General features: G+C 43.3%; 1 protein-coding gene across 1 annotated transcript in view; it reads right to left on the minus strand.

Annotated features, from left to right (window-relative positions):
* Positions 1–2097: 2097 nt before the first annotated feature.
* Positions 2098–17946, minus strand: part of fbxl17 (F-box and leucine-rich repeat protein 17) — a 328548-nt gene continuing 312699 nt past the window's right edge. The window contains exon 11 of the mRNA XM_080739152.1: positions 2098–4972. Within this exon, the coding sequence (XP_080595278.1) occupies positions 4835–4972 (138 nt within the window). The 3' untranslated portion in view covers positions 2098–4834. The remainder of the gene's footprint in view (positions 4973–17946) is intronic.

Genomic DNA, 17946 nt, shown 5'->3' on the forward strand with positions numbered 1-17946 from the left:
GGAAAGGCAAGACAGAGGCAGAATAGCTAATTTGTACAGCAGAGCAGAGAAAAAAACATAAAGTCATTCCAGAATCAGCATGCCTTCTATGAATGTAGTGAGAAACAAGCCAATGCATTGGTCTGGTCAAGGCCAGTGCAATGCACATGGGGAAGAGAATGCATATTTAGTTTGATATTTTGTGCCCTGAAGGTGGACCAAATAAAAGTTTGACCCTTGCACCAGAAAGAGGCTAGGCCATGAGCATTACCCATGAACTCGTGTGTCACACACCCACGCATTGCGAAAAGTAGTGACATCCTGTAGGCCTGCATGCAAATACAATTAAAAGCAGCAGAGAACTAATGCAGCAGAGAGATTATCGCTCATGTATTTTTATAAGGGCTTGTGGAAAGGAGGCAGCGAGGGCAAGGCCTCAGCACATGTGGGAAACAAACTAATTGTGGTCTCGCTGAAAGGCGAGACCAATAGGTTATAGCAAAACTTTATAGACCAAGGTTATTCTCCTCAAACAAATGACCGAAAGTACAAAAGCAGGGCCCTTAGCCAATGAGGAGCAGCGCTGTTGCTCTTGGTGACATCACCTGATATAAATAACAACACGTGGGCTCGCTGAACGGTGATTGTGGGCTCGCTAAGGCGAGTATGTCATACCAAAACTTTATAGACCAAGTGCCTGTTGGGTAGATCTTTGTACCCATACATGGTGTTCCATGCGAGCCAACACTGTTTCGTAGGAACAGTATTTCTAGTTACTCTGGTAAGGTAGCAGGGTGGAAGTTAGAAGAGGAGAGAAAGATGGAGAAGGGAGGGCAGCCAATATGTTGGCTGAAGACCAAGTATCCATTTTTTGGCTGGATACTACATGTTTCTATATGTTGGCTGAAGACGTTATGAAACTCGCATAGATCGGTTCACAGGACAATACCCATGATGCCTTGCATAAATAGCCAGGTTTTAATTTAGGCATTATTTCGTTGTTTAATTAATTAATCATAGTTCGTATTAGGCACAGATTCTATCTTAAGTTTAGCTGTAGGTTCAGCTGTAAGCTCTAAGGTCCCTCAGCACCTACTGTATGAATTATTTTCCCTTCCAAATGCCAAGTTTTTTAAAAAAAAGTATGTAAGAGTTGTATCTGGTGCTGACTCAAAACACTTGTGAGTTTGGACGGAGATGCCAAGAAGCTATTTGGCGAGAGTCAACCCCCTGATCCCGTTTGATGCTATAGCGTCTGCGTTTGATGCCCACACATGAAACAAAACAAACACCTTGAACAAAGAAATAAGCACTTGAAAGGGACAATATTGTCAAAGACAGGGGACATATTGACTGACAGTTTTTTTCCTACTCTTTGAGCCCTTTGCAGTCACGCTGCGCAGCAAGCTGATGCCTCCTCGCTTTGTCTCAGATGTGCAGCTCCTGTGATCGCGACAAAATGCTGACCTTGAAATCACAAGTTTACCTGAAAGGAGATGCCGGTTGATTCTTGTGTCAGGGAGCTCTGGGGAGTAGAGAGTGGCTAGGTGTCGGTCCCCGCGGAGGACGTCTTTATTACGCGTAGCGTGGAAGCTTCAAGGCCTTTGACCCCCTCATTCAAATGCCTTTCTAACGCTAGAGAAAAGAGAACACACCCTGCCATCACCTGCCTTGAAGCATTTGACCGTGGCTTGCACCTGTGCTCTGCCTAACAATGCCATGTATGTATTTGTGTGTGATTATAACATAGATGTCGACCATGTATGGCCTGGTTGAAATTGGTATCAGGGATAAAAAAAAAAAAAAAAAGAGTTTGATATAGTGGGCAACACTGCTTCGATGTAAGATAATATTACATTTTCTTTCAGAATATTACGGCCTTACCACACACACACACACACACACACACACACACACACACACACACACACACACACACACACACACACACACACACACACACACACACACACACACACACACACACACACACACACACACACACACACACACACAGAACAGAACAGAACAAGCTTTAAGTAGTAGTGTTTTATTCATCTTTATGTAAATCCAGTCATTTACGGTTGCCTTAACAAATCAGGGATCAAGTGTGTCAACATCAAGCAGAGAAGAAAGTGCATGTGGGGATTACAAAAGAACAGAAACAGAGGGGTGAGAGAGAGAAACAGAGGAGAGAGAGAGAGAGAGAGGGAGAGAGAGGGAGAGAGAGAGGGTAAGAGAGAAAGCGGGGGAGAGGATGAGAGAGAAAGTCTCTCAAAGGGTAAAGACTACAAGTACTGTACTTAGCGAGGGTAAAATGAATGTGTTTTAATTGCCTGAAATCTCTACGTACTGTAACAGATTACAGTCCTACACCAACTCTAAGCTCAGTAAACTACATTTAGCATCTGAGTGATAAGTTTGCATGGAGTCTGAGCCCAGAGTCGGTTCACACCATAGAAAAATACCCTAGATATTTGCATAATGTACACCACTAGTCCCTATGGAACAGCAGTCCTACTATGTTCTACTGGCCGTGGTTATACTCTGGGGCCAGATGTTCATTGCCTTTTCTTTTATTTATTTTTTAACTTTTTTCTTTTTTACATCCTAGATAACTAATAATGACAACCCTCAATGGATCGCTACATAGCTAATGTTGCAAGTATATTCTCAAAAAACAAAACAATATCTGGCTAAGATAATCCCCTACAGTATTCATGTATTGTGAAATTCAACTGAAAGTCAAACTTGTCTCACGACCAATGCACAATCCAAACCATTGATTACATTGCTGCTCTAAATAGTAAACATCTTTGACAAAAAGAAATATATCAGATATGGGAGGACATCAACTTGAAACCATCCACATTTGGTTTGTTCCAATCTTCTTTTTTTTCCTCTTTTGTTTTTACATATACTGTAGAAGTAAATATGCCATCATCAAAATGCTTCAGTTAAAGCATTATGGAACCTTTGTCAGAAATTGTCACATTCTCTATTACCGACAGAGAACAAAGAATGGGTTCTAATAGGGATGGATATACATTTAAAGTATGGTTTGGATCAAATATTGTACAGTAGTAGAGTTCATCAGATCTCAGATCTGGATCTGATCAACCCAGAGCAAAATTGTTCATAGGTTAAATTCTGGGTCTGTTTTGAGTAGCTGTTTCGATGGCAATTACCCACAAACCACTTAAGGCAACGTTTTGTCTTCTCTATCATCAAAGTGGCCAGGACTCAAGATTTGTTAAATTGACCCTGGGTCTGAAGGCGAAGGCAACTTCTATTTCAAGCACTGCTTAGCTCTAGCATGTAACGACTCAAGGTGACACTTCAATCTAACCTAAGAGTACGCATGACATCAAAAGTTGCATTGTTTCTAGGCCACACAGATGTTGGTTTCAGCTTGAAACCATGTGTAGGTACCGTCTTCTGCTAGAAGGGGAAAAAAGGTGTTGGGATCTTAATTGAAAGCATGCACTTTTTGGAATGCAAACAATGCCTGCCACGTATCTGCTAGAACCACAGGTCTGACTGCAGCCAGCCTGAACCTTTCCTTCTGCACCAATGTGGTGCAGACGATGTGCATATTACGTGTTCCTTCACAGGGGCTCAACAAGGGTCTGAGCAACGTAACGTGAATCAGATAATAACACTGTGGGGGAAAACTATAGGAAGAACACACCAGAAGACTTCTCAAACCTCTGTACCGCGGCCTGAAGACCCTGGGGGTCTCGTACACATGCTGTCCTGATTTGCCCGACAGACTTCTGGGCATATCGCTGCGTGTTGCGTCTCCGAATGAAGAAGAGGAAGACTTCCCGGGTCCTGCTCCTCATCTTGTGCGATGTCACTACACGGTTCTCTGGGTGACGGGGTTTTAGGTTGGTTGTTGAAGTAAACACCATAGTGGACAGACATGAGACCAGTGATTTGAAGCGGAACACAACAAGTTTGTTAAGGTCTTTTTTTTGTTTTGTTTTTCCTCAATCAATTACTGGTCCCAGTGCTGGTCCCATGATCGATCTTCTTTAATGAGATGACACTGTCAAGACCCCCCTGCTATGGACAAACCCCCCCCCCTTTCAGGATGTGTTGAAGAGGCTTTGTGAGTGTAACGATCCAGCACTCTTAAAAGCTCGTCCACACCAGACAACACAGATCAGCCTCTAGTGCACTGGCTTGGACCAGGAACAAACTGGGTGCCATTACAGGGCCTCTAGTTCACTTTAGCAGTGTAGTTGTGGAGGATGCAAAGTGGAAAAATGTGTAGACCGGCATTCTCCTGCTGATGACGCTGAATAGAAACTGGACTGCCAATTTGCGGTGGTGTGTGTGTGTGTGTGTGTGTGTGTGTGTGTGTGTGTGTGTGTGTACAAATGATCACTCGACTACAAAATAAGAGAAGTCCTGAAATGCAAACTTAATAACTGAACAAAAAAACAAACAAAGGCCAACTAAATGAAAAGTGTAGAGATATATATATTTTGTGTGTGTGCGTGCGTGCGCACGCTCACGCGCGAGTGTGTGTCTACATGTCTTCATGCATGTGTGTAGAGTTAGAAGTAAACTTGACAGCTATGCGAGCATCTCTGCCTGGGTAACGTACTGTAAGTAGGTGTGTCCCTACAATAGGTGTATGTGCATGTACTGTATGAGCATGCGCGCATGCATGCACTTGTGCGTGTGTGTGTGCGTAGAAACTGGACTGCCAATTTGCGGTGGTGTGTGTGTGTGTGTGTGTGTGTGTGTGTGTGTGTGTGTGTGTGTGTGTGTGTGTGTGTGTGTGTGTGTGTGTGTGTGTGTGTGTGTGTGTGTGCGCGTGTGTGCGAGGCTGTTCCAGCAGTAGCTACGAGGCGTTGGATGTGTTGGGGCTCCAGCCCATTTGGTAGGCTCTCTCCAGGGTCCTCTTGCAGTCTTGCATCACTGTGCTGAAAACTATGTGTGGATACTGGACCACCAGTCTCTCCACCGTCTCCTCGTTCACCTGCAAACACACACAGTGGGGGGAAAAAAAGTGTTCACACGTTTAACTTAAGTAAAAGTACCAATACTGTAATGTACAAATACTCTGTTACAGTTTAGATTGTGAACCGTCACAGCTTGACCGTATCTGTCTGTTTGTCTGTAACGCCTGACACACTGGTTCCCCTGACACATCACTGTGACATCACAGGTGACATCACAGTGATGTCAGATACTCAGAGCAAGGATCTCCATATATGAGCATAAAAGGGATTCTGTGATGTCAGATACTCAGAGCAGGGATCTCCATATATGGGCATAAAAGGGATTCATGGCCAAGACAGATGGCCAAGACAGAAGACAGATTTTCACCCTTAGGCGTCTTACTTGTAAGTAAAAGTCCTGTATTCAAAATTGACTTGAGTATAAGTACAAATCTATTGGTATCAACATTTTCTTAAAGTACCAAAAGCAGAAAGTACTCATTGTGCAGAATGTCCCATTTCAAGTTTTCAAATGTATACAAATCATTTGAAAATGGCAGATATAAAAGCTCACAATGATTGCGATTCATTGTGAGCTTGTTGATTGGCTATTTTCAAATGGCCGAAATGTATATAGGGCTGAAGTCGTTAATGTATGTTTTGTAATGATAATCAATCTAAACAGTAATTAGTAACTAAAGTTTTCAAATTGTAGTGGAGTAAAAGTACAATATTTGGATCTGAGATGTAGTGGAGTAGAAGCAAAAGTATTGGTAATTGGAAATACTCAAGTAAAGTACAAATACCTCAAAATTGTACTTTACTTAAGTAAATGTACTTAGTTAAGTTACAACACTGGAAACACGCGTCGCACGTACATACACACACGCACGCACGCACGCACGCAGTCAATGGTAAAACAGTGTCTTGAAGCAAATGATTCAGATTAAATACTGCATAATAAACGACGAATGTCTGTCTGTCTGTCTGATATGCGTGCTGAAACAGTGCTCACATTATATGATCATCATTATATATTGTGCACACCCCATATCCCAAACTATACACATAATTCGGAGCACATATGTTCGAACGGGCAAGGACTAGTTGCTATAATTTGTAGAAAACTTACTTTGAGAATACAAGTGCTTCACACATGCACTCACCGAGCCAAAAATGCTTTGGAAAACTATACTTATGTTATATGTACTGTATCCATTCTCCTGCGTTTTATATAACATATTATGCACCATTTGCTAGAGCTCAAACTGTCCATTTCATATGATTCTTGCATGAAGCCATACTGTACAGAAGGCTTATACGGTAGATCGCGCGCGCGCGCGCACACACACACACACACACACACACACACACACACACACACACACACACACACACACACACACACACACACACACACACACACACACACACACACACACACACAGAGTATTGGAGGACAGTGAGCATGGCTGTATCCTCCACTGAGGTCAGGACATGTGTATTTTTTTCCAAGGTGGTGAAGTGGATGATTTTGTCGCTGCTACACATTCTTCACTCGCACACACAGTGGTTCTTTGTTTATGTGAACAACTCAGCAAACCTTGAGGTGCCCTGGTTGCTTTACGTGTAGCGCTGTCGCGTGGAAGCCTTGTATGTCCAAAATTGCAACTTTTCAGAAATTCAAAAACATTACCTGCGTTCCAATGGATCCAATGTATTTTTTTATTTAGACACAAGCTTTTGTTAAAGGAGTAGTTCACCCCCAAAATTACTTTCTTTCCATTGATTACTAATGCCATGGAGACTTGAGTTCAATAATGTTTGTGTGTATTTGTTGCATTCCTAAGACGAAAAATGGATTATAGTTAATTTACCCAAATGCATTTGGGTCCCCATCCGGAATAAGTGGGGGTCAATTTATTGTCATCAAATTATTGTCTTAAAAATGTGAAAAAATACCCAAAAGATATTATTGAACTCCATGGCAATAGTAATCAATGGAAAACAAGTCATTTTGGGGGTGAACTACTTCTTTAATTCTTTTCCTTGGTTAAACATTTATAAAACCCAAAGACTGACTTAACAATTTTCACTGTAAAATATTTTCAAAAATATCATCTATAATTTCCCACTGCATCGCATGGATTCGTTATTTCCGCTACTTTTGCTTGCCGCATTTTGTAGGTATGCAAGTCATTTAAAACATTAAAAATTTAAGTATGGAGATACGATATTCTATATAGGTAAAAGGTGAATTTACCTAGTAGACCTTTCTATCATACAAACATCATAAACACGACAGAATATAAGCATTAGATCTGGTAAGGTGGTGTAAATATACTCTATCTATTGTGTTTTGTATTGTGTTATTGTGAAGGTTGAGATTAAATATCCAAATTGACCCAGAGTTTACTGTCTTTGTTGAGACAAAGATGAAAAGGACAAGACTGTCTATCAACGCTCAGCTTAAGGAAGGGCAGAGATACAGGAGAAGATGAGGAGACTGAAAGAAAATGAAAGGGAGAAGGTGATGTTGACAAGAGAGGAAATGTAGGAGAAGATAAGATAAGATTATCCAAACAAGAAATGAGCTGATTCAATTCAAACAATGTATTAACCACAGAAATATAGCCTATTATGTTCTTTGCCAATAACACAAACACCAAGCATAATTGTAACATAATAATATAGTACTAGTAAGACGCCTCAGGGCGACATGCGCTAAAGGGCGAGGTCGCGCCAATTCTTGGCCATTGCCAGTGATGTATATCGGACCAGTAACCCATGGAGACCCCTGCATGATAGTCGACAATGTGATGTCAGAACATGCCCATATATGGGCATTACCAAATATGGGCATTCCCAGATATGCGCTTAATATTTATGACATCGGGACAGAGATCTCCATATATGGGCATAAAACGGACAACGACGTAATTAATTTGCAAGTGTGACTCGTGATAACATCAGCGATCTCCATATATGGGCATAAAAGGGACATCTAGCCAGAGCGGCAAACCCATTCTGTTAAGAGTGGTTCCCCTGACATCACGGTGACATCAGAGCATGATGTCAGAGCGACAAACCCATAGAACCACAGACAAACCCATAGAACCACAGACAAACCCATAGAACCACAGTGTCAGGCGTGACTTACAGACAGACAGACAGAGATACGCAGACAAGATGTGCCGGTTTTCATAGTAAACCTACGGTCGCAATTATTGTATACATATTATTAACATAATATAAATATATGACTGTATAACAAATTTTTCTTACGTTTATGTACTGTCTGAGACACGTTTCTGCAATTAAAATCTCAAATGATGCAAACTTGTTATCCAACTTTTGCTCCCCAAAAGAATTTCCCCAGGCAGGCTCGAACTTTGGACCTCTGCATTTCTCAAAACCCTGGGTATGGCTGTGACAGTGAGCTAATGAGGTATTGGTGTTGTCAGAAATGGGAGAGGAGAGTGTGGTGGCTAACAGCCAGTCAGACCATCGCACCGAGCCAAAGACAGGGAAAGCCAGAGAGCAGGGGCGTCACAAGGGGGGGGAAAGTGGGACTGAGTTACTAGGGCCCAAGGTGGAGGGGCCTTCATCATTTTATACTTCAGCTATTGAAAAATAGCAGATATGCAAGCTCACAGCGCGCCACCGAGTGCCGCGCTGCGGCAGGACACAATAGTAGAACTGCTATTTTTGAAAACTCGTGAAAATGTGTGCAAATCTTTGAATATGCAGTATGTACTTTTTAAGCGAACATTTGTAACTCAAATTTTGCTTCTGGGGTGGTCCCTGGAACTAAATATTTTGAGATGGGGGTCCGTGGCCAAATACATATCATTTTGGGGGTCCTTCACATGAAAAAGTTTGAGAACTACTGACATAGAAACATACAGTAGGTTTTTCAAAAAACCTTAGAAGGATTTGAAATATTCAGACTCTGCACACATTGAGCTTATATATGTGAGCTTGTATGTGAGCTTGAATATCAGCTATTTTTCAATAGTTAAAGCACAGAATGTGAGTGAATCCTTGTACCCAGGTCTCAGAATGTGGTGCGACACCCCTGCCAGAGAGTCTGACAATGAGCAGAGGCAGAGTCACCCAGGAGACCCCGAGGGGTTAACCGCAACCCACCCAGAACCAAGCCCCGCCCGCCCTGCGAGCGTGACACTTTCCAGGGGAAATTATGTATAAACAGTCGCACATATGTAGAACACACACTCATCCGCGGTTGCCAAAACACTGACAAAGTGCTTCACAGCTTTCCCAATTTTCGCAGCCTTAGACGCCTCGCATTGTGCGTTTTCTGGACGAGAGCGTTGCACGGTGACAGTTCTGCGGCTCTCGCCCAAGATTATGATCTGTATATCTCTCCAGCGATTGCTTTCTCTTTGCCTTTTTTCCATTGTGTTAATTCTCTCTTTCCCTCGCTCTCTATCATTGACTGGGTCTCTCTCTCTCTCTCACACGCTCTCTCTCTCTACCTCTTTATTGCAGTGTCTTTCTCGCTAGCACTGCCGTTTAGGAATCAGTTCCAGTTCAAGTAGAGAGACATACCGAACAAAGACATAGATCAATCGATAGGTAGACAAAGAGACCAAATGAATGGGAGAGAGAGAGAGAGAGAGAGGCCTTGACAGAGAGACAGAGACAGACAGAGAGAGAGAGAGGGAGAGAGGAGCATGTTTGAACTAGGCTAACACAGAAAGAATGCCGCGCTCAGGTCAAAGATGGAAGATGGGAACCTTCCAACGTGATCTCACGATACAAGTGAATCCAATAAGACAAAAACAAAAAAAAGGGCAACAATGGAGGGTTAGCTCTCCGTTTGATTCCCACAGAAGAAAACAAGTGGCTGGGGTTTGGGTGCCTGATGCCAACACACACAGCGGATTAACTCACTCTTTCAGGACACAGTCAATAGAGAGGAAGAAGAGAAGAAAAAAATCCAAGTCAAGAGCACAGGGTCAATAGCCCTGCTGGTTTTCATCTCTCTCCTCTTCCTCTGATCAGTCACCGACAAAGACCTTAAACTCTAAGACGTAGTCGAAAAAAGTTCCCTCTGTTCTTCTCTGGGCTCTTCCAGTGCATTTCAAATGGCTGCTGGGGAGGGAAGACGACTTGCGGTGAAATAAGGAGGAACTTTAGACTTCAGTGCAGGGTCAAACTGGTAGCTTTCCACCGGATTGTAACAATCCTGAGATTGTTCTCCATTTTAGCGACCTGCAATGAGGGATGTTTTTCCAATGATGTGTACCGTGTGTTGCCGGATCACTATCCGAGTCGCTTATTATAAGCGACTCACACACAACTTCTCTATAAACTTCTCTATAAAGCTTGTAAATGTTGCTAGTTGTGCGTGGCAGTTTTTTAGGGCTTGTTTCTAAAGTGTAGTTGCTTATTTTGGGCTTGCTTCCAATTTATTTAAATTATCATTCAAATCAGTGGTTCTCAAATATTTTCACCACAAATATTTTTTTATGTCACCCCAAATTAACATGTATTTGTCCCTCGCACCCCATCTGAAAATGGTTTGTACCAGGGAGGCTCGTACCAGATTTGTGTTGTTTAGAATGTTCCCAAATATTCCACATTTGATCTTGTTTTTGAAAACAGACGATCTACAAGCTCACTACGCGTAGATGGACTATTTTCAAATAGCCGCTGTGTACACAGTATATAGGTGGCCTAGTCACTTCTTTGGGGCTTGTTTTCATGGACCTGGTCTGGTTGCTTATTTCCTTCGCAAACCCTGCCAACGCTGATCACTCTAAGAAACCTGTTGAGTGTAGTTGAAGCTTAAGAGTAAGGGAGATGATGCCCCTATGGACTTGGCTCCACCGCTAATGGACTGAAGGCAAGTTTGTTATGACATATAGCTGAGCCTCATTAGCAACTAAAATGACAAACCCTTGATTGCCTTCATAATATATTATATTATATTGTTGTAAAGAGAATGAACTGCTTCCCCTCGCTCGTTAATCAGAGCTTAATTACAATTAAAAGAGATCTAAAAAAAGAAAAATGGACCTGTCAAGCTGATGGGAGGGCATTACCTTCATTAATGCTAATTTAGTGCAGCTTCACTTGCCGAGAAAGCACGGCTGACACAAAATGGCCCCCAATCAAACCCTGAATCATTTTCTAATTGCGGTTTTGCGGCAAATATGAAATGTTTGTGTTAGTGAAATCATGTGATAGAACTCTTGAAAATTTGATTGAACGATTGAATATTCTAAATGGTACATACGGTATGTAAGAAGAGAGAGACAAATGGATTAATCACAAAGAAGCTAAAGGCTTATTTCCCTTGTGGACCATAAACATTCAAACACCTACTGTAGGAGCTAGATAAACAACAGTACGACAGACAATGATACAAAAACACACAATGACTATTTCACTGCTGTTGTTGTTAATACTGTATAGTGTCATGGGAGCTTGAGAAAGGCAGGCCTCATCAAGTTGCATTTCCAATGTTCTGAAATGCTGTTACACTCACATGCAGTAGGCATGTAACGACTACATGGTAAATGGTGCATTTACCTGTATATAACACCTTTATCCAAGGCACTTTACATGGGGACTGCCCATAAGTCCTACGTCTCATTAGTCCTACATCTCATTAGTTCTACTTTGGTTAGTGCTAGGTTTTAGGGTTAGGTTTAGGCATAGTTTTACTGAGGTTAAGTTTAGGGTTAGGTTTAGGTTTAGACATAGTATTTTTCACCAGGTTAACATCACCTCTTTCACCCATTCACACACACCGATGGCAGAGAAAACCCTGCAAGGCACCAAACTGCTCATCGGGAGCAATTAGGGGTTCAGCGTGTTGCTCAAGGACACCAACTCTGGGGGAGCCCGGAATCGAACTGGGAACCTTCCGGTTTCCAATCGGTCACTGTACCACTGAGCCGCTACCGCCCGTTAGCCACTACCGCCACGACTACAACTGTAATGTTATTATTTTTTTAACTGAAAGCCTATTAAGATTAAGAAAACCTAATTGTGCTATCAAACAAATCAAAACCTCTAACAAATTCAAAACGGCTACAACTAGGAAACTATGTTCTCCCATAAGGCTAAACACTGTACTAGTCTTTGCTTTTATAAACAATCTCAGTTAATTGGCATTTTGGAATGAGATACGGGCTGACGGCGGTCTTGGAACAAGTGGTGGCTGGTGAAACTCTTGTGTAACAGGGGCATTCACTATTCTGTATCCAGCTACTCCCCTCTCCACCAGCCTGGCAGCCAGAGGAGGGCGGCCGCCCATAAAAGCCCTCATCCCTTGTTCAGTTCCCAGCGCTTGGCAGCTCCAGTGCCTCTCCATGAACAGGGCCGTGTGCCCTTTTCGCATGGGTCCGTGGCATGCCGAATGAGACGCCATGACATCACCACACCTGCTTGGTATTTGGAGCTCCGGGCTCTTTTTAAGACATGAGGGCCGGAGCCAGCGCTGCAGCCGCGCCGATTGGCTGACTGGCAGAGAGACTCAGAGAGAGGCATCTAGTGAAAAAGTCTTGTGACTGTGCGCTGAGGTCGGGTGCCTGTTTCAAAACCAGCGATCTGGGCTGTAACCTTTCTGAGTGGAAAAAAGGGAAAAAAAAAAAATGTTGTCAGGCAAAACTGCGCGTACTGGCTGAAATGGTATTTGTGTTGCTAGGCAACATTTAGCTCGCTGAACGCGCCATCAAAATCTACTGGGAGCGCTGGTGAATTCAACGGCACAACTCGTAGGGATACGGCTCTGGATACGAGGCTTTTCCCTCTATTTTCCGACAGCCCCTGATCCAGCGTTACTGTACCGAACCACCCCGCCTCCTCGCCCGGCTGCCAAGTTTGTAGGAGAGCCATATGATAGGGCAGATTGCTACTCACTGATGCTTCTAATCTTCTAGAAGGATCTGGGAGAGCAGCCACACAGCTATCTGGAGCAAGGCCTATACTTATGATATTTTCCCTCATTTTGACTTCAAAAGATGCCGTCCTGTAGATCTGAAAGTGGCGTAATGCCGCCTGACGGGTAATACGCTGTTGTCAGGGTTTACAAGAGAGAGGGAGAGCGAGGGAGAGAGAGAGAGAAAGAGGGGTGGGGGGGGGGGAGCGGAGTGAGAAGGACAAAGAGATGCATGTCTGACGTGTTGTTTGACAAAAAGCATCGCTTGTTTTAACATGCTGTTTGAGAGTGCTTTTGTGTGTGTGTGTGTGTGTGTGTGTGTGTGTGTGTGTGTGTGTGTGTGTGTGTGTGTGTGTGTGTGTGTGTGCACTCTGCATGCGTGCGTGTGCCTGTGTGCGTGCATGTTTGTGTGTTGACAGCTGCTCATCAGGGCTGAGGGGTGAGTGGCATGGTGTTCCAGAGGTAACTTTCTCTCTCTCTCCATCATTGTGCCCCTCACAGCCAGTGGTGTCAGTTCAGCAAAAGCTAAGGTATGGCAACACGGCTGGTGTCTCTTCGCGCGCTTGCAAGACACCAGTCATGTTGCCATACCTAGGGCAACAGGCACGATGAATTTATTTTAAGAAGTACTTATTTTTTTGGCCAAGGTATGGCAGCTGCCATACCTTGCCATACCCAATTGACACCTCTGCCCACAGCTCTGATTTTAACAACCGGACGTTTCACTTTCTTTCCTTTTTTTCCTCCATTCTCTTTTTTTAAGACCCTGTTCTCTGTGATGCAAATGCACTCCATCACCGCGTAAAAGATACATTTACCGCCAACGTCGTCGGGGGCCTTTTGCGGGTAACCGCTGCACTAAAGCATGTCGTAAAGATGACAAATGCTGTGCAGCCGTTCAGGTATTGCAGTCTGGTGGGGGGGGGGGGGGGATGGGGGGTGAGGGAGAGAGGGGGGGGTCATAAATCGATAATCAGATACACAAACACAAAGATGCATATCGTATTAGGTTCGCGTGGAGAGAACGCTCTCAGAGTGCTCCTGGCAATCAGCGCGCAGGAAATGGAATAAAGTGAGAAAGCGAGAGCGCGTGAGAGAGAGAGATTGAGAGAGAGAGAGAGATTGAGAGAGAGAGAGAGAGAACAAAGAGAAAATAAAACAATAGGGGATGAAGAGAGAGAATATATCCGGATATATCAAGGACGCTTAACAGTGCTGGAGGAAACGACCCTACCGGAAAGAAGAAAATATATCGACTGCCGTGATTGCAAAGGTGTGAACCTTCACGTTATTAAGTGCACATGAACCTGAGCACGGGTGTCGATGTCAGAGAAAAAACTACAGTTCTTCCTAAACCCTAATTGATTATTTCATTTATTAATTCATTTCTTTTCAACCCTTCTATGTCCATGAATTGAATACCTAGGACTTCAACGTAAAAAAGACCGTAAAAGGACTTATTTGAGATGTTCCTTTTAGGCAGGGTGTTAACTGTACTTGACTTGTACTGTGCTAAATTTCTATTTTACTGACTATACTTGTACTGTTCTCCGTTTTTGTCTAATACAATTTTCAATCAATCAACCAATCTGCCAAAAAAAAAAGCAGATCTACAAGATAATTATTTTCTGTATAATTAAAGTATAAATCAGGCTTTCCACTTTGGCCATATTGCAGCCATATTGCTTCATCCTGGCCCCCATAAAGCGAGACAACCAGCTCCCTGCCACTGAGTTGTGAGCTTGAAGATCGGCCGTTTTCGGCGCCGGACACTGTCATGCAACAAAGTATAAATCATGCTTTTCCTCTAGTCTTTGGCCATATGGCAGCCATTGCTCTGTCCAGGGCCCCATAAGAGGCCTCCCAGACGAATTGCGATGTTGGATCCAATCAGATGTCGTGCCCGGGGGTTTATCGGTGTTCATTTCAAACGACAGCGATCCTCTGTCTTGCGATCGGGCCCGGTATATCCCGCTGTGCCAAGTGAAATATCTCAGACCATTACAAATGAGACCGACGTCTCGCGATTCTAGCCACCCACGATCTCGGGGGGGTGGTGCCATGAGAGACGCGACTAGATGAAAATTCCGCCCCCTCAAGAGGGATAAAATCAAGAGTGTTTTTTTCTCTCTCTCTTTCTTCACTCACTTTTATTTTTTCTGGCAGTTGATTGAATAAAGAAACAAGGCTACAGCCTCCACGGATTGAGAAAGTGGCAGCGGTTCTCAAACTGTGTGTCCCGACCCAACGTGGGGTCGCGGATGGTGCCATGGGCTCGCACATTGCCGACCAATAGAATAAAAAATAAAGAATGAATAGGTCTATAACCAAGAAACGCTAAAAGTGAAGTCGTTGCGACCAGCGTGAAGCCAACGGACACGTTACCAGCCTACATATAGACCTACTGTGTAGGCTATAACGTGTATTTGCCCCTTTGCTTTTTTTTCCTTTTCTTTGTTTGCGCAGCCTCTTAAAGAGTTTTTTTTTTATATTTAATGGGCCCAACCACCCTATTCTACCACCCTATTCTATCACCTCTCAAAAAAGCCTTTCCCCACACGTGGGGATATATAATACCGTTATTATATTTATATAAGATAGGCTAATAATATATTTGGCTTGGTCGGAGTCACAACGGTGAGGTTTGGTCTGACATTTAATTACCTTGAGTGCTGCATCTGTGATGTGATGTAGTCCACATTTTGAAGAATTAATCCGGTTTTAGGTGATATGCAATACCCTGACAGTGTAATGGAACTAAATGAATCCTACATGTCCATTTTCCTTTTTGGACAGTTGGTTGAAGGCTTGGATGAGGTGGGACAGTCAGACCGACAGAGTTCAAGTTCTCTTTTTTTTTACTTGGCCTTTGAGCGCGGAGAAAGGCTCACCTGAAAGCATTCTCACTGATTAGGCCTACTTTTACCATCACTGCTCAAATTAACTGTTAATCAGCGTGAATACTTTCAGGTGTGTATCTGATCAATAGGAAATTGCCCATTACATCTGCATGACATCAAAGCGACATGTTGCGTGAGAGAGTTTGAACTTGAAGTTGAACATGGGCTTTGCCGACCAAAATAAATAAATAATGAATATAGGCCTATAACCAACAGCGTGAAGCGAACGACGCGTCAGCAAATGTATGATCAGCCTGTGCATTCTCCATGTTTCCACCTCAAAATGCTGGACACGACAGGACCTCTCTCTCTCTGGGACATTGTTTAATGTTTTGACAATGAGGGCGTTCCAGGTGATCCCCAGCTTAATGATGGAGACCAAATGGTAACCAAATGGACTATCCTGACATTCCCTTATATATAAGGGACATATCCCTTGCACCTCAAAATAATGGATTACTTCTTCACAATGCGGACTGGATAAAAAGAGGCAGCAACAACAGGTAATGAGTTATTCTGATCCAGCAGTGGCAGAGAGCAGCAGACTCTCTCTTTTTTCCTCTCTCTTTTTTTGGAGTCCTTTGGCAATCTGTTCCCCGACGCACATAGTAGCGTAGCACTGGGCTGACTGGGCTGGGCTGGGCAGCATATACATTTTTAGAAGTGTCTGTCCACAGGGCTGTGAGCTTGTAGATTTGCTGTTTTCAGCGCTCTACCGTCATGCAACATATGACCCTAGCGAGGTGCGTTGCACTTGCAACGTGCTGTCACAGCACTGCTGTGAGCTTGTAGATTTGCTGTTTTCAGCGCACCACTGCCATGCAACATAAATGACCAGTTGAATAAATAGCAAATAATACCAAACAACCAAACAAATAATAGCCCGGGATCTTATATAAAACATAATGAGGATAATATTAATTGCAAATAAGAAATAACGGCCCAGGCGCTTATACGAACCGTGCGCTTATTTGAAACAGGCGTTTCAAATGGTGATTTATGGTATTATCTTTTATAAATATAAAACATATATTATATATAGGTCTATATATGGGGAAAGGCTTTCGTGAGTTGATAGAATACACTGCCTTGTCGCCAAATGACTGCGCAGAAGAAGAAGAAAAAAAAAGAACAGGCTATAACGTTTTTGAACAAGTGATTACAACATTTTAGAGAGAAAGTAGGCTAAAGTAAAAAGTAAGTAGGCTAATAATAATAATAAAAGTGTAGGCTGTTCTATTGTGAGGTGACAGAATATAGCCTACACTCTAAAAAAAAGGGAGGAGCTGGCTTCATATAATCTGAAGCAATCCCGTGAGCTCATTCAGACGACAATAATTGTAAAGGATTCCTACCCGATGACCCGAAAATATCAAGCTTTTTTGATATTATCGTGAGTGCTCCCGACGAGTCCCGAGGTCATAAAAAAGCTAATTAACATAATCCGATGGTGTCGGGGTACTGTTCAAGCCCAAGACCGATTCCGGGGCCGACCAAACGATTTTCCCGGGGGGTCCTCCCGAAATCTGATCGGGGATCCTCGGCCCCGGGATCGGCTCAATGTGAAGTGGCCTTAAAGCGAGACAACCATCTCCCTGCCACTGGGTTCCCTGTCCACTCTCATGCAGGGGGTCCATCAGTCAACCACTAAATACATTTGGGGTAAATGTTTAAAAAGGCCCGTTTAGCCGGCAGAAGAATGCAGTGCATCAGGTCTTAGTAAAAAGCAGCTTAAAAGGGGCTGGATTTGAAACAGGGCAGATTTATGGCCGTCTTAAAACTGCCCAGAGGAAAAGCTCCAGTTGTAAAGTTTCTAAATGAGTGACCGGACAACTGGCAGATAGCTCTCTGGCTCTGATAAGCCTTGGGGGACGAGCGAGAGAGAGAGAGAGAGAGAGAGAGAGAGAGAGAGAGAGAGAGAGAGAGAGAGAGAGAGAGAGAGAGAGAGAGAAGGACCGAAAGAGAGGAGGAAATGACAGAGTAGAAGAGTTCAATGCTACAAAATAAAGAAAGAGGACGGGGGAAAATTTATGCTGAACGATGCAATAACTTCGACGCTCCAATTTAAGTGCCCCGGAATGAATTACAGATACGTTGGCACACGAGGTTAAGCAATGGTCTGCTCATTAAGCGAGGGGGAAAAAAGTTAGAGTTCTAAAAAAGCAGAGATACGCCTGGGGAAGCCAACAAGGCAGTG

Source organism: Nannobrachium achirus, assembly GCF_963921795.1.
Source record: "Nannobrachium achirus genome assembly, chromosome: 12".
NCBI lineage: Eukaryota > Metazoa > Chordata > Actinopteri > Myctophiformes > Myctophidae > Nannobrachium > Nannobrachium achirus.